The sequence below is a fragment of the Lepidochelys olivacea genome (genome assembly GCF_965140295.1).
Source record: "Lepidochelys olivacea isolate rLepOli2 genome assembly, chromosome: 2".
In the NCBI taxonomy this organism is placed as follows: domain Eukaryota; kingdom Metazoa; phylum Chordata; order Testudines; family Cheloniidae; genus Lepidochelys; species Lepidochelys olivacea.
The window spans coordinates 182,167,262-182,192,469 of record NC_140412.1 but is presented as its reverse complement, the minus strand read 5'-3'; the positions used below and the strand labels follow the sequence as shown (position 1 = coordinate 182,192,469).

The 25,208-nt window shown below is 41.8% G+C and overlaps 1 protein-coding gene across 1 annotated transcript in view; it reads right to left on the bottom strand.

Moving 5' to 3' along the window:
• Window positions 1-211: 211 nt before the first annotated feature.
• The window catches only part of TBX20 (T-box transcription factor 20), a 49,055-nt gene continuing 24,058 nt past the window's right edge, over window positions 212-25,208 (bottom strand). The window contains exons 7-9 of the mRNA XM_084619326.1: window positions 23,808-23,884; window positions 9,665-9,774; window positions 212-4,138 (exon numbers count right to left, since the gene is read on the bottom strand). Of these exons, the coding sequence (XP_084475452.1) occupies window positions 3,798-4,138; window positions 9,665-9,774; window positions 23,808-23,884 (528 nt within the window). The 3' untranslated portion in view covers window positions 212-3,797. The remainder of the gene's footprint in view (window positions 4,139-9,664; window positions 9,775-23,807; window positions 23,885-25,208) is intronic.

The window sequence follows — 25,208 nt, the reverse complement described above, 5'->3', positions numbered from 1 at the left end:
GGACAGGTTTCAGAGTAACGGCCGTGTTAGTCTGTATTCGCAAAAAGAAAAGGAGGACTTGTGGCACCTTAGAGACTAACCAATTTATTAGAGCATAAGCTTTCGTGAGCTACAGCTCACTTCCTCAGATGCATATCGTGGAGTTTCCACGATATGCATCTGAGGAAGTGAGCTGTAGCTCACGAAATCTTATGCTCTAATAAATTGGTTAGTCTCTAAGGTGCCACAAGTCCTCCTTTTCTTTTTGTTCCCATTAAAGTCGTTACAATTTTGCGACTGACTTTAGTGGGGCAAGGATTTACAGAACAGTCAGAATTTACACTCGGATGCTGCCTTCTGCTGGAAGGCAAGGAGGGGAGCAAAGCACAATAATATAGGTCAGAAATTCCCCACAGCTATGCCAATACTGGGGTGGGTGCTCTGATTCAGTAACATTGCTCTCCTCTGCCACGAACTGAAACCCTTCCACAAGATCCATGAGATTGGAAACCCCTGGATTAATGCTGCTGGGAGCTCCATGGCCACACTACATTAGAACGGTTTGTTTTCTCAGCCTGCATTGGTGGGCAATCCAATAGGTGCGTTGGTTCAAAAGGGATTATGCTGCTGTGGGGAGGAACTAGTCAGACAGCACAACAGAGGGGTTGACTACTCAGAGACCCTAAGGAGCGTGGAATCAGCCTGTGGATCCTCAGTCACTAAGGTTCCCTTCCTGACTGATAGGATGGCAACCCCCGCCTCCCCCCCGCTGTGGGGAATAGTCCATGAGTTTGAGAGAACGTCCCACTCCCATGCATGTTCTCTACATGAGGAGAGGGCTAGTGCCATATTTTTCATATACATTTCACATTTTATTCCTAGTGAAGAAGGATTTGCCTTTCATTGGATATTTTAGCTTTCTTTTGATACTATACTTGTACCATAGGAAGAAAGAGCTTTCTTTGAAATATTTTCATACTCTGTTAACAGAAATTTTATATGGAGAATATTGACGCTAATAGGATGGACTCATGAAAATGACTAAAGAGGTTAACGAATTTATTGCTTAAACTTTGCTTTATAGAGGAACAGCAGGTCAACATGAGAAGATCGGTCTCAGATTATAAAGGTTCCATCAGCCTACCTGTTTCAAATTTACTTTTTGAATCAGCTGAAACAGAGAGCCACTGTACTTGCTTGAGCATTTTCTATTATGCACACACACAAAAGAGTTTTAAAGCAACTGGGCTGAATTCTTCACACAGTAACACTGCATGCAACCCCAGATAAGTTATTGAAGTTGCACAGGATGTATGAGTGCAAAAGCTGTGGGGCAAAGTGTGACATTAACTATCATAGGATAAGCACCTTGTTAAAAAATGAATGACATTTATGCTATGTAAGCCAAACAATTGAAAGGGAAGGGAAAACTGTCAATTGTCCCACCAAATCTGCACTGAAAATATTTTTTTTTTAAATGTGGCATTATCTATATATTTGAGGGGTTAACTGTAACTTTTGCAGCATAAGTATCTGTTCACCAATATTCTCAGATTTCTGCAAAAGTAGGGTTCTACTTATCAAAACAGGGCAGGATTAGCCAAAAGTGGGTCTTCAGTACAAATACCTTGCAGCTAAATCTGACAGCCAAGTGCAAACTCCAGGATGTAGGTATATCAGGCCAAATTCAACATCTATTTACAACCCATGCAAGCAGACAGAAGGCTTAGTCCAGTATATTGATTTGTGACATTCTGCAGAGCGCTTCAGAGTCCAGAAATCATGAATGGATCACCATGTTCACCCATTCAAAAAAACAAAACAAAACCTCGGTTGCCTCGAATAATTTTACAGCAGTCTTTGCAGCATTCCCTATGCAAACCTGGGTGAAGGCAAAATAATACTGCAATTACTGAGGTAATGGTACCTATTTGTTCAAGGGGAAAATTGGCAAGATTTTAAAGGCAACCAACTGTTTTTGATTTATCAGTACAGTTCTCATCTGTGAGACAAATATCCTCCTTTGTTTTACTCAGCTGCCATGGAACATAACATAAGAATTAGGCAAAGTGCGAGATGGTATTACAGTGTTTTGTGGCAGGACAGCAAAAGGCAAGTCAGTGGGCTACAGCCAAAAGACTCTCATATGACATGCCTTTCACTTCACCCAGATGTATGGCACATGGCATAAAATGTTGCGGTCTCTATTACTTGTAGTGTTGTAACACACATTGGTCAGGTATAGAACAGAATAATGCAATGAAGACTGGCCTTCCACTCTGAGCCTCACTTCTGATCAGCCCCTACAGCCCCTTGTAAGTTCTCTTTATAGAACTCATGACTAGGGTGTAAGAACTGGGGTCAATAAGCATATGGTATTTCTTACCTATATACAGAAACTATACATTAGCTGAGCTGATTGGACCCTGCTCTTTCATCTGAGAGTTGTTTATTCTTCACAGATGTTGAAATTCACCCTGTACAGAGAGCCAGCACAAGGCATCTACACCTCTTAAGACTTCAGTGGTGCACAGGCCTCAAGTTGGCTCTCTGCACAGGACCAAATCTGACCCATTATGCTAATTACATTATTATATTACAGACAAAAAACTAGAAAGTCTCGATTGCAGCCAGAATGAGACCCATTGTTTACACAGCCATGTTTAATTAGAAACCCAACTCAAGATAAATATGAGTAAAATATTGTGGGCCAAATTACATGCTGATTTATACCCCAGGCCATTCCCCTGATCAAACTGGGACATACATAAGCACGGAATTTGGCTCTGGTCTGCCTGGCAGGACAACATAGCTGGCAACATTACCTATCACCATGAAAATCAAAGGAGAAGCTAGTAAATTTTGTGTGTGCTGGTCATGCACCAGGATCCACTGACGTTTGCAAGTTGGATGGGCAGACCTTTATAGTCGAAGAATTTGGCTCTGTTCCTTTATCTCATACAAGCGCACATCTGGAGAGAGGGGTCCTTTAGTATCAGTGGCAGATAAGTGATTCAGGGGGAAGATTTGAGATCTTTCATTTTTAGATTAAAAGTAACAGATCCTACAGAATAAATATTTCCTTCCATCACTCCTGACAGATGCTTAAATTGCCCCCTTCTGGGATATGTGAGCAGCTCATTTTTAGACCAAGCAAAGATTATAACATCTTTATATTAAAACAGTCTTCTCTGAACTGATAACTTTGTGAACTCAAAGAAAATAAAGAATTCAAGACTTGGGTTGTGATCATATTTTCTTGCTATTTCCCCATTGGAACTAATAAACTGTTATCGAAGATAAGCCAGTCTTTAAAAGAAGGATAATCTTTCCCCCCTCTTCTCCCAGCAAACTAATGCTGAGATAGCCTAAACATGCTCAAAGCTATAGCAATAAATCTTTCCATATTGGCTCTCATTATTTAGAAGGAAGGATAGAGTCAAGTAAGTATTGCCTCTTTCGGGATTCTTTTAGCACGTGGGGAAAAAAACTACTGTATACACAATTAATTTGTACATTGCTACGTAAACGCACCTTCTTACTCTGCTAGGCATAATGCACCTTTGGATCAACCTGCACTTGGCTAAAAGTCCTGTGAACTTTGTGATCCATTTGGCTGTAGCACATAGATCCTTTTGCAACTCCAAGCTTCACTCTCTTGCTGTGACTCCTCGATGGAGGAATCTGTATCCATAATGCATTATGTTAGCTGGTCTTATGAGTTCAGCTCTTTCTCCATAGGTCTTTTGGGAAGGTCCCCTGTATTTTCATACCAAATTTGCACATTTAAAAAACTGATTTCTCTTGTCTTATGTCAGTCATACAAATGGGGTCATCACTGCAGAGGAATGACGCAGTCCTTGAATAGCTGCATAAGGCCCCTGCTGAAAGTAATGGTGGTATCTGGGCATGTGGAATGATGGGAATGTTGGGCCACTACCTTGCATCGAGCTGGCTATGGCAGAAGGTGTAAGAGGCATTCCCAGGCGGCTGTATGGAGGCAGAGATCCTTGGATTGGATGAGGGATGGGTGTAGCTATGGATGCAGTGCTGGTACCAAGGGCAGTCAAGGACTGTGGGTGTTGAAATCCAGGAAAACTGGTTGAAGAGGAAACCCAGGAGCTGAGGGATAAGTTATCGGATGTTGTAAAAGCTGATCCTGCAAAGAAAATAAATGGCTGAAGCCTAAGGTAGCTAAAATAGCAAAATGATATAAAAGGAAAGGGAATCTTTTACAGCAAAGTTGATATGGAAGACATTCCACAGATTGACTATGCACTTCATTGCCAGGGGATGTTGTGAAGGCCAAGACTATAACTGGGTTAAAAAAAGAATTAGATAAGTTCATGGAGGATAGCAGAGATGCTGGAACAATTTTTATAGTGGGAATATTGAGAACCATTGAACCAAACTGTAAACCCTGCATATGATTGAAACCGCTTCAAGCCAGAGGGTGCGGCAGCACCCCCTGCATCTCTAGCTCAGGCACGTATGGAGGATAGGTCCATCAATGGCTATTAGCTAAAATGGGTAGGGATGCAACCCTACGATCTGCGTGTCCCTCAGGCTCTGACTGCCAGATGTTCAGACTGGACAACAGGGGATGGATCACTTGATAATTGCCCTGTTCTGTTCATTCACTCTGAAGACCTGACATTGGCCACTGTTGGAAGACAAGATATTAGACTGGATGGACCAATGATCTGACTCAGTATGGCCATTTTTATGTTAAGAGGGGATGCCACTGGAAATTAAATCCTCTAGAAGAATTCCCTAATATTTTAGGTTATTATTCCAGGGTTGCTTCTTTTTATACCTAGACCTTGGATGAAGTTTCATTTTAAGAAACGGGTTGAAGTTGTTTGGAGAGCAAAATCAGCATTGCTCATTTATTTTACATAGCACCTCAAGGAATACACCTAGAATTTTATTCTGCAGTTTGTCAGTCTATAGATGGATATAAAAATGCTATCCACTGTTAATACTGGTGCCCAAAACTGAAACATCTGGCTCACAGAGGTAAAGTCTCATTTCACTGCAACACTGTGCTAAGATTTCAGCTGGTCACCAGGGCTGGTTAAAATTTTCCAAAATTTGAGTTTGATAAAAATTTCATCAAAAATTGATTTTAAAAAGGATTTTTTCCAGTGAAAGTTTGGCAAAATTGGCTTTTTGGGGGGGGGTCAGGGAAGAAAATAAAACATTTGCAAAAAGATCCTATTTTTTAATCAGTTTTCAGTGAGCTCTAGTGGTCAGATAGTAACCGTAAGTGGTAGGATTGACAGACTTGCCTGGTTACTGAAATCTCTCAAAATATATTGGAATATTGGATGCAGTTCTATTAAACATGTGCTCTAAGAGGAATTTTCTAAGCTAAAAAGGGTTTATTATTTGTTAACTTCCAAAAATTGCTGTTTTCTGAAACCTCAGACCCTAGAGCAATTATTTGCTAGGTCTTTCCTTTGAGGATTTTAGAATTAGAAAAAAAAGTAAGACTTTTTCTAATTTGTAATTTAAACATGTTTTAATTAGCCCACTTGATAGCAATCTTTTTGGCATGCCTGTGGATAATTTGCTTTGATAACTACACTAGAGCAACGTCTACACTACAGCAGCTGCGTTACAATGCCCTAGGTATGCCTCTAACAATCTCATGTAGATGAGGACTACAACTACAGAAGAGGTTTTTCACTTTTGAAAGTCACTCACTCTCAAAGTCTGATGCAAATGATGCACTCAGTCACTGTTATTCATACACATCTAATTGTCACCTGTCTGGGTTTTTGAGCTGTGTAAATACTGCAAAAAATATTAATGGTTATTATTTCTTCATTCATGTCTTTTGTGTTTTCAATGGGATGGGGTTTGGACAGAAAAGCAATCAATGGTGAGACTCACATTGGCCAGAATTTCACCCTAACTCGATATTTTAGGAAATAAGCTCACTGGCAAGAAGGTTTGGCAATGCACAATCTTAAGCCAATATTGCAGAATATTCATGGGGAAAGAATTTTAAATTTATAATAGGTAGCATTTGCGTCAAATCTGACTGGAAGAGATATGCTTAGCCAGTCATGAAAAAGAAATATGAAAACACCTATATGACAAAGAAAAACACTTTGAATGTCAAATACTGACCATTCATAACAAACAGCTCATGAGCAACATGTAGGCAAACAATTTTTTGCAGAAGAATTTCAAACAAATATATTTGGTGACACTCTGCACCCCATATTCACCACTGCCATATAATTATAATACATTTCGCACAAAGTATGCCTTGTGAGGCATCATTCTAAAAGTCTTGTTCTGTTAAACATTTAATACCTTGTTGGATGGTATGTGCTATCATTGTACGTGAAGTTATGAAGTTTGGCTGTGTATATGCTACTGAAACATGTTGAGAGTTAAGAATATCCACAAGCAGCCTTTCAGGTACAATAAAAGGGCCAAACAATGTTGATGGCTTATTGAGGAAATACACACAAGCATTACCCCAGGAACTGTGTACAATAGAAACCTCTCCGAGATAGCACTGCACAATGGGAACTGTTTGACCCTGGTAACAGTAAGAGCTTCCAGCAAGTTGGAAGAAGATATAAGGGGGAAGTGACATGACTGAACCTCACTCCACACACAAGAGAACACCTGAGGAAAAAAGACTGAACAGGGCGGGGGCAGGGAGTGCTGGTCCCAGGCTAAAGAGATTTCTAGCTTGTATATGGAAACTTGGTGGACTGCTTGTATCATCAGTCAGGGTGAGACATTGCTAATTCAAATCCTATTTGTTTATTTGCTAGGTAACCTGCTTTGATCTGTTTACTGTTACTTCTAATCCCTTAATATCTATTTTTCTGTAGTTAATAAACTTGTTTTACGTTTTATCTTAACCCGTGAGCTATTGGGCGAAGTGTTTGGGAATCCTAGCTCTGTAAACAAAGGCTGTTGCAGTTCTTCCCCACATCGAGGAGGGAGTGAATTAATGAATGAGTTTGCATCATACAGATCCCTGTTCAGTGCAAGACGGCATAATTCTGGGTTTATACTCCAGTAGGGGTACAAGGCTGGGGAGCTGGGAAGTTGGCTGGGGGTCTCCTGTTTCTCCATGAGTGGCTTAGGTAAAACACTCAGGTAAGTCAGTTAGGTGTGTGGCGCCCCCTGTGTTGTGTTGGGTGATAACAGGGCCTGGAGATACTGGCTGAATCACCAGTGTGAGAGAGGCCAGCCCAGCTGAATGGTTAGGGGGCACAGCAGTTCCAACAGCTGCCAGACTGCACACTGGGTGGGGTCACACCCTGTCACACATTTAAAAAAAAAAATCAGTCTGATCATGGACAAATCCTCAAAGCAGAAAAAACAGCAAAATTCATTGGATAAGTTATTCATGATAAATGCTTCCCCTGCATAACTAGACAGGAAAAGTGATTCAGTAAGAGTGAATTGCTCTCGAATAAAAGTTATGTCAAATCCATAGCAGAGATGGACTTGAACCAAATCTGAACATCCCTGAACATGGGGGAAGTTTGAATCTAGACCCAAACTGCAAAGATGCTTCTCTCTACAATAGACCAAAACAAAATCTTCTATAAACCCTGAATCTGAATATCTGAGTTGTGGGGAAGTTTGTGTCCAAATCTGGATTAGAATCTGAATTTTACGCTTGGCCCTATCTCTATTATCAACCCTGAGCTGTGTCATGTATGAGTTTGTGTGTACACATACAGTATATTTTTAATTGTAGAGGGTTATGTTTTGTGCAAGGATATAAATCCCTCCTATTTGTTAATAACTTTGGTAACCAGACTTCATGTTATAGTGAACATTCAATAACACTCAGGTTATCTTGAGCTTGGTATTTTGTGTTCCAGAAAAAGTGCCAGGTTCTCTGGGATTCTCAGAAACACCAGCATAAGCTGCTGGCCTTTGTGATCACATTTTAGATTTGATTATTGTACTTTGAGACTCCCTAAGACTGCCTAAACAGAATGCTCAAACCAATAAGGGGTAGGGGGAGGACCCTTGCAAACCTTTGCCTGTTGCAAGAATTAAACCCCAAACAAACTTTTGGAGATCCTGAAATAGTTTGTCATTTCTCCTTTCTTCTCCCCCAATTTTTTCTTCATTTTTACATGCCTCTGTACTTCTAGGGGCTAGTGGGACCAGAACAAAGTGCCCAAATACTTTGAAAACGAATGCACTGAATGGGTTTTGAAGTAAATTATGAGTATTGCAAACTCTTCACTTTCTATACATCATGGAAAAAAATCGTGCCCCTTACAATGAGAGCACTTGATGGGGAAGCGGGTGCCTCTTCCCATCCGTACAGAAGCAGAGAAGGATTACAACCAGTGCTCCAGTGAGTCCCAAATATAATACCTGCTGGGGACATGGTCTGCTGATTCCAGGTATGGTCAGGACCCACAGACCTCTTGCCATATGCTGAAGCCAGCAGCACTTGCTCACCTGCCAAGTCTCATTCAACTCCTTTATTATGCATCCATTTTAAGACAGTTTTTAAAGAGGTTATCAAAAGATTTTGCTGAGAATTTCAGAGATATTTTTACATTTCCCCTCATACTTTTTGGGAGTCTCCCTTAGTAAGACTGTCACAGATTGCTAGTCCTATGCTTTTGGAGGGCAGCGGGGATGTATATTACTCATTTGGAGAAGCAGTAAGTTGTACACCACCATGTATTGTAATGGGGTGGGGGGGAAATAACAGTGGCACCAAGGATATACTCAACTGATGTAAACTAGCTGACTCCACTGAAGGACTTCAAACGTACCAGCTGAGGATCTGGCCCAGCAACTCCAGAAATTAAGGCATTGTTCTTAGGGACAGAAATGCATGAGCAAGTGCAAATGAACACCTTTGCTGAAGAGAAACTCATGGTTCAAAGCGAGTACAGTTTTCCCCTATGTCCAAAGAGCTTATGAACAGGAACAATGCTCCTGTCTTAGCAACACTGCATGAAGTCAGAGGATAAGACAAGGGCCCTGCCAGCCTACAGGAAGACAGAACTGTTTTACCTCAAGTGGCTATTGCAGATGAAGCAGGTCATGAAGTCGCCAGGCAGGGAACACCACATTAAGGTCAGGAAGCTATAGCCATAGCAGTATAGGTCTATTTTGACTAGCATAGTGACTGGCAATCTAACCTGTGCAGCAAGCATCCATTTGGAAGGCAATTCAGAGTAGCAATTGGTTTTGCAATTGGTAAAACAAACAAAACTAAGTCCTTTGGGGGTGAAATGACAGGAAGGTATGGGGCTTTAGTCACCCAGGTCATTACAAGTTTAAGGCCAATTCTCCAGCCTGCCATATCCCTTGGCACTGCTCAGGCAATGCAGCATAGCCATATTCCAGCTGGAGATGGCCAGCAGAGAGTTCTTCTTGTGTAAAGGAATGTTATGTGGCATCAAGCTGATGAAGGCAGCATAACTCTCTCCTGAACCAACCACCTCTCAACACACCACCAGCATACAAAGCATGCCAAAGACGGGGTGGAGGCTAAACTCCACTGCTATAGGATCAGTTAGGGGTCTTACTTCGGTGGCATAAGTTAAAGCAACTCTGCAGAGCTGGGCAGCACTGGACGTGTCCCCCTTCTCCCCGGCACTGCAGAGAGTTGAGATGCAGTGGAGAATTTAGTCCTTAATGTGTTCTCGTTAATGTATTTTCCTACCTCTGCTTTGTGTTGCCTGGCTCTCATCTCCCAGATCATCTTCTCCTCCATAGGTTCTGATGGGGGAGCGTGCATAGGAATGCTTTTGAATAAGGCTCTCCACACTCTCTCTATGGAAGAAAGCAATATTGTACGTCAGTAGCATCCTAAGCATTACCACTTCTGTTTAGCATATAAATCCCGTAACCCATTCTATGCTGTAACTAAACCAGACGTATGGCTGACATCAGCTCAGACACTATAGCTGAATGAATAATTAAATTAGGGGGGAAAATGATGAACAGATTGTCTCTGTTCATGAAGTACACACCAACAGATCATATTTTTCTCAAATTCTCAAAATCATTAAAACAAGATGTTTCATGCATTTCAGTTACTCTGTGGCTTGTGCTAAAAATCCCAAATTCAATAAATATTGTTTACTCATTGTTGGCCACGTCTTACATTGTGTTGTGTCTGGTTCTGGAATGAATGAGAGCAAATTTACCACCAAGTTTCGCATGTGGGTTTTCACAGTCAATATAAAACCAGCCTCACCAAGTATTTGAAGATTGCAAGCTTTAATTCATGTTCTGTGAACATTTGTGCGAGTAAAACTAAGTCTGGGTCAGGAGTGATGGTCACAATCCAATTCCCAATGAACAAGTGTCCACTTCACAGATCCTACCATCACAGCTGGCACGCCCCCATTCTTGCAGAAACTGTCAGCAAGATCAGGACATGGCCATGGACACAGCTCACCTGCAAGGACAGTCCCTCACAGTCAGGGTGTAGGCATATTAACAATACAGTATGGGAAATCTGCTGTGCTCCCTCTCATGAGGTACCTATTCTATGGACTAGCAGAGTCTGGTAGGCCTAGATCTCTCAGCCTGGCACCTTGAACAGGCACTGAATTCACACAAACAGTTTTTAAATAGAAGAAAGTCATAACTACATGAGGAGTAAGCCAATTTATGGAGAGGACCAAATATACCAAATCCCTGGTATATTTCCATTTAAATCAGTTGCATTACACCAAGAATGAATCTAATACATTTCCAGTGTGGCTTTATATTCCTGTTCTCATCCAGGAAATCCAGTCTATAAAGGATTGGGGCCTATCTTACAGAACTTTCCTCCTACCAAACCAGGTTTTGATTTTGCTGAGCCAGCTCACTTCCTGGGGTAATTCTGGCTGAGCTCTCTCACAGAATCCAGGCAAGCACTTTCCAGCAGAGGTAGATGTTTTTCATTTAAGGCTTCTTAACAAAAAGAAATCCAAACCTCACAAACTCCTTCCTCAAAGCCGGCACAGGCCAAGTAGTCCCTTCCCCAACTCTGCCCCTCACACCAGTAACTTCAGCAACCCAAAATTTCCTGGCTCTTGCCTCAGAAATAAAGGACTTCACACAATCTCCTTTCTGTCCATTTTGATTTCTGGAGCAATTCCTCTCTGCAGTAGCACCAGTAGCAGTTCATTAGGAGCACAGCCCCTGGCCCCTCAACTTTCTGGTGGGTGTTGCAGCCTCCCCTCTCCATTTCCTGTTACCCTCTTTTATATGGATCAGCCATTAAGGTCCAGCTCTTTTCTCAGGTGCAGAGGGCAGGGCTAATTAGCTAGCCAGCCAGCTGCAGGTCTCTGACCCCAGAGACATGGTATCCCTTATACCTTCACACAGGTAATACATTTGTTGGGCACAGGTTTCTTTCGGCCTTACCATCTGATAATGTTGCTACGTGTATTTTATTATGGCAATTCAGCTGTTGCAAAAATTCCAAGGAAAAACATTTTCCAAATAGCACAATAAATCACTGTGGCACATGTTTTCCTTTCCTACAAAAAGGCTATTATAGTCATTTTGTCCTTGGTCTATCGCTGGTATCATTACTTATGCTAGTCTCCTGGAAAAAAAAAATAAAAAGGGGATCTTATCTAAGTGATTTACTTGTGTCAGGATTGGAAGTGGACTGAAAGCAATGGCAGTTCCTACGTAGAGGATGATATAATTGAATTATTGCCTTTTAAGTGATTGAAAACAGTGGGCATATCAGGGCTATCTCCAAGAAGATTTTACAAAGAAAAAGACAGACGGCATTGTTTATGTTATGTATTTAATGCCTCTTAGGTCTTTTCTTTTTCAAACAGACTGGGAAATGTTGCTTACCAAGAAAGAAAGAAAGAAAGAAAGAAACATGGAGAATAGGAGACCAGCATAGAATAATGAATTGGGATTGCCTTGGCAAAGTGGGGTAGATGCCAAGCAGTAAGCACTTTCACATTTGAAGGCCAGATATACAGCAACTAACCTTAAAAGCTCTGAAAAAAATAAATCACGTTCAGGTGATATGTCTGTATTGACTTTATTAGTAGTAAATGTCCGCTTGTAATGATATACTCTGATGTACGGTATGTAATAATGTTGTGAAACGGCAGAAACAATGCAGGCTCCAGTTCTAGTTCAATGGGCCAAATTCATCTGTAACCTTATGAGGTTCAATGGAGGTACATTACAGATAAATTTGGCCCAATAAATTTACCTTTGAATTGCCCTTTGGGAATTTAAAACTAAATCAAATACCCACAATTATTGCATACTAAATTCTTTCCAGATGGGTCACTTTGCTAGACAGAAAACTGTATTATCTTATGTGGTTGTCTTTTTTAAAGGGAAAAGAGGTATGACTTTTACGTGAACCCTGAATGTGAAAAGTTTGGAAGTGGGGCACAGTACGTTTGGATTTTTTATGAATTATTATTACTATTATTTTGCAGACATTGTGCCAAAAATCATCAGATTCATTGTGAAAAGAAAAAGTATTTTAAAAAACAGGAAAAAATTAAGAATGAGGAAATTAAGATTAGGAAAAGCAGCTCGTGACACAAAAGTGTTCGTTCTGAGCTGTAACCATGGGCCAGGTCTACACAAATTTTTCTGCCGGGACTGAAATGTCGCGTAGGGCTGTGATTTTTTTACAACATTTTTATACCAGCAAAAACCATAGTGTAGATACTGATATACTAGCAAAAAAGTTATTTCATTATAGCTTATTTCATTGGGGAAATGGGATGAGTTGTACGGACAAAAGAACTCTTTTGCTGGCGTAAGCTGCATTTGCACTAGGACGATTTGCTTTTAGAGCTGTAACGGCAAACCCTTTCGAGTACAGACCAGCAGGGCCAGCTCTAGGATTTTTGCCACCCCAAGCAAAAAATTTGCCATCCCAAGCTCCGAGGGCGCAACTGCCCAAGCCAAAAAAAAAGAAAGGGTGGCCAGAATGCCACACCTGGAATTGTGCTGCCCTAAGCACGTGCTTGCTTTGCTGGTGCCTAGAGCCGGTCCTGCAGACAAGGCCCTGTTCTCAGCACCTGACGTTTAACATTCAAAATTTTACATAAAATAATCTCGTCTGACTGCATTGCTGGTTTATGGTTTTATTAAAAAACAACTCATGATTTTTAATTTTAAAGGTCTAGATTTTGATTCACACGACGTGTCTGTGTGGTGGAGTAAAAGAGTAAGCCCTCCCACCGGCGAACCCCGACACAGATTACCTGAAATTTGGATTATACAAAAGTGCACTATCTAGGATACCTATAGCATGACAATCTGTATACGGAGATTGGGGGTGGGGGAGAGAAATACTCAAAAAACCCACCCCAAACATAGAAATGAACTTAATGGGAACAATATTCATTTATTTAAAATGTATAGTTTTATATTTGTGTGGGCAAAAGGTCTTAAGCAAATGAAAGGAATTAATAACTAGGCTGATCATCTCACAACATTGCTTAAAAGATGTATGCAGCTAATTTTATAAATCACTGAACGATAAATCAATATTTGCCATATTATGATTTGGTTCAATAAAAATACTTAATAAATGAAAACTGGAGACTGAGAATCAGATTGTTGGTGTTTTTAGAAGCATTCCTTGAAAATGTTCAGACTTGATCTATAATCAGCTGAGCATCTTGTGAAAAATGAAGTAATTTCAGTTTAATCCAAGAAAAGCTTTTGGTCTTCAGTTTGCAGATCGTTATTGCCTAATGCTTAACTCAACTGATTTTTACTTTATGCAGTTACTTAGATTTCCATGTCACCTTCTATTCAGCAGTAAAGTTAGGGTAACTGAATACTGAGGGGGTTGGAGCTGTCAGAGAAGTGGAGGTGAAGATGTTATTTTACGGCCAATTTATTTTGCATGCTCTCCCAACATTTTGTCACCCTTCAAGCTCCCCTTTTAAACTAATATGAATGAAATCCGCACATTAGTACTATAAAATATCATGATCAAATTCTGCTAAGTATACAAGTGTAAAATAACAGCATGGAATGGGCTGGAGACGAGGAAGAGGTCAGAGAAGATAGGAGCTGGAGCTGTCTGAACAGGGGAGTAACTGTGTACCAGATGGCAAGCAGGAAACTGAGTTGCTGTTGGCCAGCATGGAATAGGAGGACACATAATGGCAGTGGTGGAAGAGGCAGGATGAACAGGATAAATGGTAATGTGGGAAGGGAACTTACGAGGATCTCAAAGAACTGTAGAGTGATAGAAGCACATGGTGAGACAAGACTGGTCAGTCAACCTTCATTTATATTGAATAAAGTCCCTCTCTTCTCCACATCAGAAAGAAGCCATAGTGGTTTTGAACCATGAATCCAATAATCTGGACAGGACGTAGCATTTCAATGATGCATGGGTGATTGCAGCACTCATTGCGTGCTGCATATCAAGGGTAGTGACACCTAATGACGGATCATGGAAAATTTTTCTCTCAGGGGATCATCAGAGCTTCCACACCTTGGTTGCAACATCAAGCCACCAATTCCAGTGATGTATTGACCTATGGGATGGATGGCTCAGTCTTACCTCCTATGGTAACTCATTCCAAAGCTGAGGTCTCTTGACTGACAATGCTTTACCTCCAGTTTTCACTAGGACAATCTTAGGCCTTGTTAGCGGCACTGTCCTGGAACAGCAGAGCTGTCTCAGAGGACCATGAATTGACAGGCAGTCTCTGATGTAGCTGGGACCTGATCCACTAACAGATTCAGACCAAGGCCTTAAATGCCACTGGCAGTGACCTGAGAGTCAGTAAAAAATACAAGGTTTCAGAGTAGCAGCCGTGTTAGTCTGTATTCGCAAAAAGAAAAGGAGGACTTGTGGCACCTTAGAGACTAACCAATTTATTTGAGCATATATATAAGCTTATGCTCAAATAAATTGGTTAGTCTCTAAGGTGCCACAAGTCCTCCTTTTTAAAAAAAAATACAAAGCACTCTTAAGTGTTCTTTGCAACTGAGGAGTGGGGCAATATCTTGCATAAGCTGGAACATCTGTTTCCTTCCATCGTCAAACCCAAGTGAATTATAGAAATTCACTCTGGAGATGATAAAGGCAAGGATCACTATGGCCAGATCCTCAATCAAGATGAAAGGGGCTATGCTGCCTTGTAGGCAAAAGAAGGCATTCCTTTGAAGACTTTTCATCAAATCTCTCATTTGCTGTTTGTGGTGCTCTCACTGCAGCCTACAGGATAGCGTGTTCTGATCACCTGGGCTTTGATGCCGCAATGTATTATGCATGGGCACATACAATTCCCACGGAGTCACCATCAGGTCAGTGGGGCCTATCTGCGCACAATACAGTGTATGGTTAGGACCATGGATGCCAAGTCCACTCTATTCTTGCATATATTTGAAGTTGTGTCTTTTTCTGCAGTTGGTATCAGTGCTAGAGAGCGAGTGTACATGGGATGGGGACAAGATTTCTACCTTCTTCCTTTGGATGGAGCAGGCTTTAGGCAACATTTTTAGTCTTAGCCCAAGGCAACAGACAAAGCTAATGCATAACTGGACCACCCTGGCAGTGGCAGGTGCAGGTTAGCACCCATCTTAGACACATACAAAAATCAGAGATTCCTACATACTGCTCATCCAACCATTCCACTATGGGCCTGGTCTGATTCTATTGAAGACAAAGTGCAGAGAGAAATTCCACTATTCACCATCTTTTGCTTCAGAGAAAAACCCTCTGCACCTGTAGTTCCTTGAGGAGATGCTGTCAGGAATACCTAAAATAGCTACAGACATTATGAGCCACGCAGACCAACCTGTCCATGTTTTCTCCATTTTTCAGGAGCTCCCTCACTATCAATCTGGGGGATAAGCAAAACAATAAGGATCCATCCTAATCCACTCCCCACGTCTTTTGCTGCTTTCCTTTTTTAAGAAAATGCAATGTACAATGGATTAATAGGAGGAAAATAATAAAGCTGACAACTGTGTTTTGCTTGGCCATTCAGTGCAACACAAAGAAAAATACCAAACAGGATACAGAGTGTATGAATTATCAGTTTACAGATTGAATAACTTCTTTAGTTCTGGATTTCAAAGGTTTCCCTTTTTTGTAGCTGCCGGTTAGTACATTTGGAAGAGAGCCCAGATAACAGAAGACATCAGAAGTGAGGTGATGTGAAGACAGACAGAATAAATGGGTTCAGAAGGCAAAAAAAAAAAAAAAACAAAAAACTTGCTGGAAGTCTCACTCTAGTAGAACTTTTTTTTTTTAAAGGAAAAGACGACTAATTTGTCCATGACTCAAGTGGTGAAAAGGAGTCCTTTTAAAAAAAAAGCAGGGGAGGAACAAGTGCCCTTTTACTGAAGGGGGAACAGAGTGAAGTGAATAACAAACATTTATCTGCAAACCTGTTCAGGAATCGTCCAGCCACAATGCTTACTGCATACACACAACACACGATTAACAACATATATAGCACTTCCAACAAATTATGCTGATATGCTGATATTGCATGCTGGCTTTCTGAACATAATCCAGCTCTTAGTTACACTCATCAGGCCAAATCCTCATCTTGTTAAAATTGACATAGTTTGGCAGAGCTAGGCCAGTCGACACCAGCTGAGGTTTTGGGCCCATCAAATTAAATGGCGTTGAATGGGTTAAAGTGAAAATAGAATCTGGCCCAAAGTGTGCTAGGGAGCCAAAATTAGCCACAGAATTCAAAACTAACATGCTAGACCTGGATAAATACAACACACAAAAAGCAAAGAGTCTTTAAAAGAAGACAAATCAAAATAAAATATTTGCTGGTATTTGGAAAAACCTGGGTTTGGAAAACAGTAGGGTACAGGCAGGGTTTATCTCAGAAATGACACTTCCTGAGATGATGGCATATCACAACACACATACCAGCCACTAATTTTAACTTTGGAAGAGCTGTGATAAGCCTTATACTTTGCATTAAGGTAAAATAGCAAGATTTAGACCACTATATGGAAAAAAATAGTAGAAAATATGGAATTAAAGCACGAGGATATTAAATAGCCCTTCCCCCTTCCACCTCATATACACCCCCACCCCAAAAAAGGGAAAAGGGCGATATGCAGCAAATCAGAAAAGTAAAATGTTTACTTTATATTCCTCTCCCCTGATTTGTCAAGTCGCAAACTCACGTGAAAGTTCACTAGAGGTATTTATGTGATTTGTTTCTTAAACTAATGACATATGGGATTATGCTCATCCCTAGCTTTACTCCATTGGGTCAGATTTAACCCCGGGGGAGCAGAGAGCTTTTTTTTTTTTTTTTTTTTTTAAGGTCAGGGAAGTGAGATGAGAGCAGTGTCCTGGAGGTGACTGATGTTCACTCTCATGCAGGATAAGAGAAATCCACATAGAGAATCTCCTTAGCAGTGGAAATGATGTGCTTGATTCTAAATTACTCTGCCCCTTCTGTAGTCATTCACACCAGTGCACAGTGAGTGGAAAAGTGAGCAAGAGGCTACCAAATCAGCATGTTAGTGTTTTGTACCCACTTTGCACTAGTGCAATTGACTACACATGGGGCAGGGCAACAGCAAATCAGGCCCATTAGGAGACTAATCTGGGTTCCAGGTGTTTAAAATATTGGGAAGTAGACAGATTCCAAGGTTTCAGCTGGGCTATTGCTGGGCTGGAAAGGAGGAAAGGTTGGCTCCTGGCCACCAGGAGGCAGGGTTGGGAAGGAAAGCTTGTAAGAAACCAGACTGGGGGCTCCCCTATGCCTAGCACCCTTGTCCAGCCCCCAACCTGTGCTTCTGATAGGACTTATCTCTTCCCAATGCTGGTTTCTGACAACTCCTCCAGAGGAAAAACAAGCAGGGGAGGTGGGTCTTTGATCCATATTGGAGAAGAATTAGCACAGAGTTATAAATTGCTTTGGAAATGGGGGTGGGACCAGCACAGGTGCCGACTGTCCAAAGTGCCAGAGGGTGCTCGACCCCCAGCTCTGCCCCAGGCTCTGTCCCCACTTCACCCCTTTCCCCAAGGCCCCACCCCTACCCGCCTCTTCCCATCCCTGCTCCACCCCCACCCTGCCTGTTCCTGCCCAGTTTCGCCCCCTCCTCCCAGCGACCATGTCCTTGCTCCTCCCCCCTTCCCCCCAGAGCCTCCTGCATGCCGCAAAACAGCTGATCACAGCAGGCAGGAGGCGTGGGGAGGGAGGGGGAGGCTCTGATCCATGAGGTCTGCGGGCAGGTGGGAGGCGCTGGGTGGGAACTGATAATGGGGCTGCAGTGGCTGCTCAGCACCCACCATTTTCCCCCCATGGGTGCTCCAGCCCCAGAGCACCGACGGAGTTGGTGCCTGTGGGGGCCAGTGGCACTATCAAGCAGCATATGCCTCTCTGCCAGTTTAGAGGGCATGCGTGCTTTCTGGCCCCTGGAGGGGGCTAAAAGGGGATAGGAAGAGGTCTCTTTTGATAGATGCTAGGTAAAAGGAAGGGGTCCTGCATTGGGTTGGAAAGCAAAAGAGGTACTGACCCCAGTCAAGTTTACCACTGATATCACCTAACTAAGCTCACGGTGTGACTGCAATGTAGATGGGGCTATGCCCATATTTGAGAGTTCAAGCACATTTCACATTCTGTTTATGCCTTTATACAATATACTTCTGTATTTTAGGCAGAGACTGCCCAATGTAGGAAAATGTTGACCCTGATTACCAAGGAAACCAATATGAAATGCTGAGTTGGGGCTTCCCCGCACATCTCCTTTTTACTCTCTCTCTCTCTCTGATGCTAAGTATTGTTTTGGTGGTCAGGCCACACTTCTGCATTAAGAGCTATCTCCTCTTGATGCATCTCTCTGACTTCAGCGAGTGTTTATTAGAGGTATGCAAGAGAGGACACCCGCTCAGTTCCCTTTAATACAGTCACCAGTCCATTCCTGAGCTTTCCTCACATGCACTAAAACAAAAAAAAAGTCCAGAATAAAAGTATGATCCGTCGATCGCACTCTGAACATTAGTTTATGGTTCAGTAGTTCTGTTGACTCCCATACTTTAAAGGGATTGAATTTCTTGCTGGCTGGTGTACATGATATTATTCCCAAGGCTAATTCTTCACCACAAGCCCCAAGGAGGCCTTCAGACACACACACAGCAAAAAGTGAACCTACTGGCCTTGCGATTTGACAGTTCTTATAGCCTTTGGGCTCTTGTTCGGCAGAAGTATAAAGAGGCTCACGTCATACATGTTGCCAGTGACGTTTGCTTATTCTCAAGCTATTTAATAGCCTTTTTAACAATAGTTATTTTAAAAAAATCAGCATTCATCAGAGGTGAAAGTAAGCTGGTTTGGTCCGGTCCGGCGTACCAGTCAGAAAGCTGGTATACAGCCGACCGTACCGGGAGGGCCGCTAATGCAGGGGGGCAGGGCAAAAGGGTCTGGCAATTTAAAAGGCCCCGGGGCTCCCGGCAGCGGCCAGAGCCCCTGGCCCTTTAAATCACTGCCGGAGCCCTGGGGCTCCCGGCCGCCGCCTCTACCAGGGGGCTCCAGGGGCGATTTAAAGGGCCCAGGGCTCTGACGGTGATTTAAAGAGCCTGAAGTTCCCAGCCACTGCTACCGCTACCGTGCCAGCAGCTGGCGCCCTGGGCCCTTTAAATCGCCACCAGAGCCCCAGGTGGCACGAGCCAGCAGCGCTGCAGGGCTGGCTGGGGGAGTCTGGCCCCAGCCCCACCCCTTCCGCACCTTCCGGGGGCCCAGAGCCTCCCCCGCCCTCCCCCCGCCCTTGCCCAGGACCCCAGCTACCCTGTGTACCAGTAAGTCCGTTAAGTTACTTTGACCCCTGGCATTCACCAACCGTGACCACACCACAGTGCCTGATATACTATGGTTGACACCATGGTATGTCATATACCACAGTGTGATACTTGTCGTTAAATTTAACTTTTTAAAGGCACTGGCTGAAGGAACCAACCTACAACAGAGCAAGTATTGAAGACAAAAAAATAAATAAAAAGGGCCAGTGTCCGTGGGTGAGTCAGTGATTTTTCTAAGACACAGTGCCTCTGGATAAAGTCTGCCCAGAGTGAGCGTAGATAGATTGCCAGAAAAAGTAATTTGTGGAAAGAGAATAGAGTCTCTTTGTTCACTTCTAATGATTACAAAGGAATCTCACAACCTAAATGTGTAAATTTGAAATATACCCCAGCCACCGAACATTTTTACTCGATAAAAGTTATGAATGGAAAGCTACCAGGAAAAGAAGACTATGTTCAGTTATTTGAATAGAAATGAGAGCAAGTATACTAATATCAATAGTTACAGGTGCCCAAAGTCTATACCATTTTGCACACTCCATTGTCCTTATTTATATTGTTGTAACTTCAATATGTACAATGCAAACAGATTCAATCCTAAAGGCATTTTCAGTTTGGATTTCCTACATAGTGATCGTAAATCTGGAACAGGAAACTTCAAATCGTTAAAGTCACATATTTATAAAATCGTATTCAATTAGGTTAGAAAAGTGCAATTTCTGTCATCATGTCATAAAAAGATGTGTTTTTTTCTCAGATCTACTATAAAGAAAAGCTCCCTATATTGTTACAGATAGGGGCTGTTTTCAATCAGTAACAAGGAGCAATCCAATTACTAGATGGTTTAGTGCAGTAACTGACTCCAGACTAATTTAATTTCTTCAGGTCTCTAAAGATCAATTGATCTGATTTGTGTCCCTCCCCACAGGCTGTTTAGGAAAAAGCAGACTTAAATACCTGGAAATGAAATCCAAAGCTTTGTCCACTTTCACACTACTTAGGTCATCCTAAAATCTTGCAGCTGATGATGAATGAGTGCTCTTTTGGCCCTTACATCATGGGATGCTTCACAGATTGGAGATCATTAAGATCACTGTGCAACATTTCAATTTATTCATGCATGCACTGTATGCATATCTGCTTTGGGAAGCCCATGCATTGACTGGAAAATCTACTTGCAACATCTAGTCAAATTTTCAACTATAAAGAGATGTGTGAATGTGTATTTATCTTGCATATTCTTCTCCCGGACATAGAAATACAATAACAATATTGTTTATTTCAAGTGGTGGCCGTGTTGAAGCTATTTATTATTATAGCAAGACAAAACTCAAATTGCATCATTCAATCTATTGCCTAAAATATTGTAATGCATGACTTTTAATGGGTGTCAAATATGAAAAAAATTATACTGCCTTATTCTCCATCGCATGGGATCGCTAGATCTTATTTTTCCTATTTCTTTTTCTTTCTGTCTAGCTTATTTAGCTGTCATTTTAGGCCAGGGGTAGTCAATAGGTGGACCAGAGGCCAAATCCGGACCACCAGGTGCTTTTGAACAGACCCCAAAATCTTTTTATTTACTTAGTATTTTATCATTATTATTTTCCCTGGAGTCTGGACATTGACTATACCTTGACCAAGAAAGTTGGACCTTGACAAAAAATAGACTACCCCTGCTTTTGATGGTGCTATCATTGGCTCTTATAAAAACATACTATACTATGATTGCAGATGTGCAGCTTACAGAAGTAACACTTATAGACATTACATTTCCTATTGTAACATGCTGGGGTATTTTAATGTCTATGAACAGAAAAAAACCTTTTACAGTTCTGATCTATTAGAATAAGGATAGGAAATAAATAAAAAACCTCAACCAGTCTTTTATCAGCACTCTTGTGTGTCACACTTTTACTACTTTGCTACTTGATGTGTTGTGCAACAGTGTAATTTTTAAAATGCCATAGACCACTAATAAGATGGACTCTTTCCCATTTAATTGAAAAATAGATGTGAGCCTGCCATGGACTAAAGGAAAATCAGGAATCTCCTGTGGCTTCAAGGTTTTCACAATCCATTTCTTGTATTACACGTGGTATTACAATTGGATACCTTATCTTTGATGGCAGCATTCATGCCTGACCAGGATAGGCTGTCTCGGGCTCTGTTCTCACACTTCTCAATAATCAAAATGGCACCGTGGATTATGCTTGACTTCCCTGACTACATGCCATGTGCTGTTATTTTTGGATGTCCTTTGTAAAAACTCCCATCACAGCCAGCAATTTCCTCACTATAGTCCCAATCCGTTTATATGCCTGGAGGCGCCTAAGCATTCTCTGTTGGCTGCCTATTCAGAATTACTCTCTCATGCTCTTGTTGGGCCTTTTGGGTTCCCTGTTTGAGAGGATCACATTTCGTGTTGGAAAGGGATCATGTGGTAGTCCTCTGCTCTTCCTACTATCACTTGTCAAACAAATCCGGTCACTGCAATTTGTTTACCCTAGTCTGCTGTCATTATGCCACGGTATGCTTTTTTAATTAGATGCACTTCAGTTTGTTCACTGCTTACTAAGACTTTCATTTGGAAAGCAGTTTTCACTAGCCCTGCACATATTTCCTGTGTTATGCAAATACCATTTATCACAGTAACTGTTCTTTGCCCTAATTATCCATTATACCACACATAATTCAACCTCTAATTCACCCGTCTAACTGTTTAAAGTCACATAACTTACATTACATACCTATGTAATAAAGCTACTAGTCAATGATCTTGCCTGACAGCCAGTTTCTTAGACAATACATGTGCCTTTCCCCAAGTAATATTCTTGCTGGGATCAAAGCATTCCTGACATTTTGTAATGATTTCAGACAGCACTTTGCAATCCCCTTCAGGCTCACACAGGGATGAACTATAGATCAATGTTACTCAATCTTTTTGATACCAGGTTGCTGCCTTCCTAAACTGCATCAGGGAGATCTTAGGGACCGACGGCGGTCCATGGACCAGTCGTTGGAAAACACTGCTGTAGATCATCAGTGCTTCTGGGCCAGCCACACATAGGAGTGTAGACTCTAGAGGATTTCATTCTCTCAGTCTTTTCCCAGTATCACTTGCTACTAGGAAATTTTGAAAGTGCTGTAACCACCTCCTTCAGTTCTCGGTAAGATCCTCTTCCAGACTGAAGGAGTCTGGTGGCTTAATTTGATCCATTTTTGCCAAAATTTTAGTTTACATATGGCTCTGTCTAGTAAAGGCATGACCTAAAGGAGCACTGATAAGGAACTGATCTTTATTTCCTAGTCCTTCGCACCCAACATGGGTCTGTATTAATGCCCTCATCACATGACAAGGCTAAGTATCCACTGACTAGAGGCAACTCATAGACACAAACTTCATAGCAGTCTCCAGACACATTCTCCCCCAGAATGAAGCTTGCATTACAATCTCAAATTAAACAAAAGTGGTATCTCTGCCATCAAAATGAGGGTTATGGATTTGTCCGGACAGCAGCACTTGCTGACTTCCGTATCTGGAACTTCTAAAACGGGTCACATGAAAGCTACACCAAGTGCTAGGACCAAAGGGGCAGAAATGTTAATGCAGTTTTAACAGTATATTTTGGAAAGCACTCATTTTCTTTTTCCTTTTGGGGAACAGTGGACAATACAAGGGCTTTTTTTTTTACAGTACCATAGATCACATTTCCCGGAGGCCCAGCTCATCACCTTCAATAGGACTGAATGGCATGATAAGAAGGATGCTTTGCATTCTGCAGTTTAAGAAAAATGGAAGCCATAAAAGTGACCCCTTTAAGAAGCAGCATCAGAGAGAGGAATAGATCAGACTCAGCTGGAGCAGCTGTCAAGGCTCAAAACAGCTCTGTCTTCATAAGTTTTATAAGCATTTTTAAAGGAGGTGGAGGAGACTTACTATATGCAACAAGATAACGTTAAAATGCACAGCTTCTCAGGAGTTGAAAGGATGCTTTTTCCTACAAACTCTCTCTTCTCTTTATCTTATCTGCATAGAAAGTAAACAGAAAGTCCCCATTACCTCTCGATATCAGTGAGTCTGGAAGAGTCCCGGAATCCTTTAGCAAAAGGGTTGCTGTCAATTTTCAGCTTGGTTATCTGGAAACACAGAAAAGAGCAACACAACATGATTGTGGGACCAAGGTATTGCAGTGTTCAAAGTTTTTACCAATCCATCCTCATGACCTCACAGCTACGTGTATCCACATTCCCATTTCTTTTATGACTACTCTCTGGACTGGATCAAGCAAACATGGGGGCTTCTGTGAAGCCACTGAATTGGCACCACCAGCATCAAAGCTCAGGATTCAAAGGTTGAGTCTCCTCTCATACCAGGATAAATCAGGAGTCGCTCCACTGAAGTCAATGGCATTACACTGGTGTAAAACTGATGTAAGTGAGAGGACAAATCAGGCTTCCTTTCTGGCATCTGTCCCAAAGTCCAGTGTCATGATAACTGACAAGGCAGGGCTAGGTCATGGGTCCAAAAGAGTTGTGTGTATTGATGGAGGAAGTTAGGGGAATAGTAGATTTAAACAGAAGCAGGGGAAGCCTGTGAGGTGCCCCATATGTGGCTATGGTAAAGAGGGAAATATTTTGATTCTACAGGAGTCTCAAGCTATTGTCTCCAAAACAATCTCCATCAGCCCAAAACAGGTCATACATGCAGCACTGAAACAAGAGCAGTAAACACTACATTGGTATTGCAACCTACTTTGGAGGGGGAGGGGCCCACAATCTGCTGGCCCTGCTGATTTTAAAGCATTGTCTCAAGCAGCCCCGACAATTTTGACTTTAATATAACTGGTCCAAGCTGAGCCTAATAAACCACACACAGAGACACTGGCACTGTTTTGTACAGAGGCGGGGGAAAATGTCACAGTTAAAACCAGATTTGGTAAGGCTGAGTTAAAAGAGTGACCCTACTAAAACAATTACAGTCTTACGAGATTGGCTATCTTAACCAAAAACTTTCTCCCCTTCTTCAAATTCAGCTATTGGCTTAAACAGCAACAGCCTCTCATTTTCAAAAGAGATGTGCAAGAAAGCTTCCTTTGAGAACCCCAAGCCTTCCTGGCCTGATCCTCAGAGCTGCTGAATGTCTTCCACACCTCTCAGGATTGGGCCCTGTATATGTATAAAACATAAACACCCCTATGGACCTTATAGGCATTATCAGAGAAGACAGAGAAACCAGAAAATGCAACCAACAGAACATAATAGGCAGGAGCTTTGTTCCAGAAGCAACTGTGGGGAAAAAAGATAGAATTTGTGTTCGTTGCCATTTAATGTGATTAAAACTTGTCTAGGAGCTCTTTAAATATGTATTGATCTTATAGCAAAATTATGTTATGCAAGCAGATGCAGGTGCCATTTTCTGCCAATAATGCTCCATCCAAATCCATTTATATAGTCGTGTAAC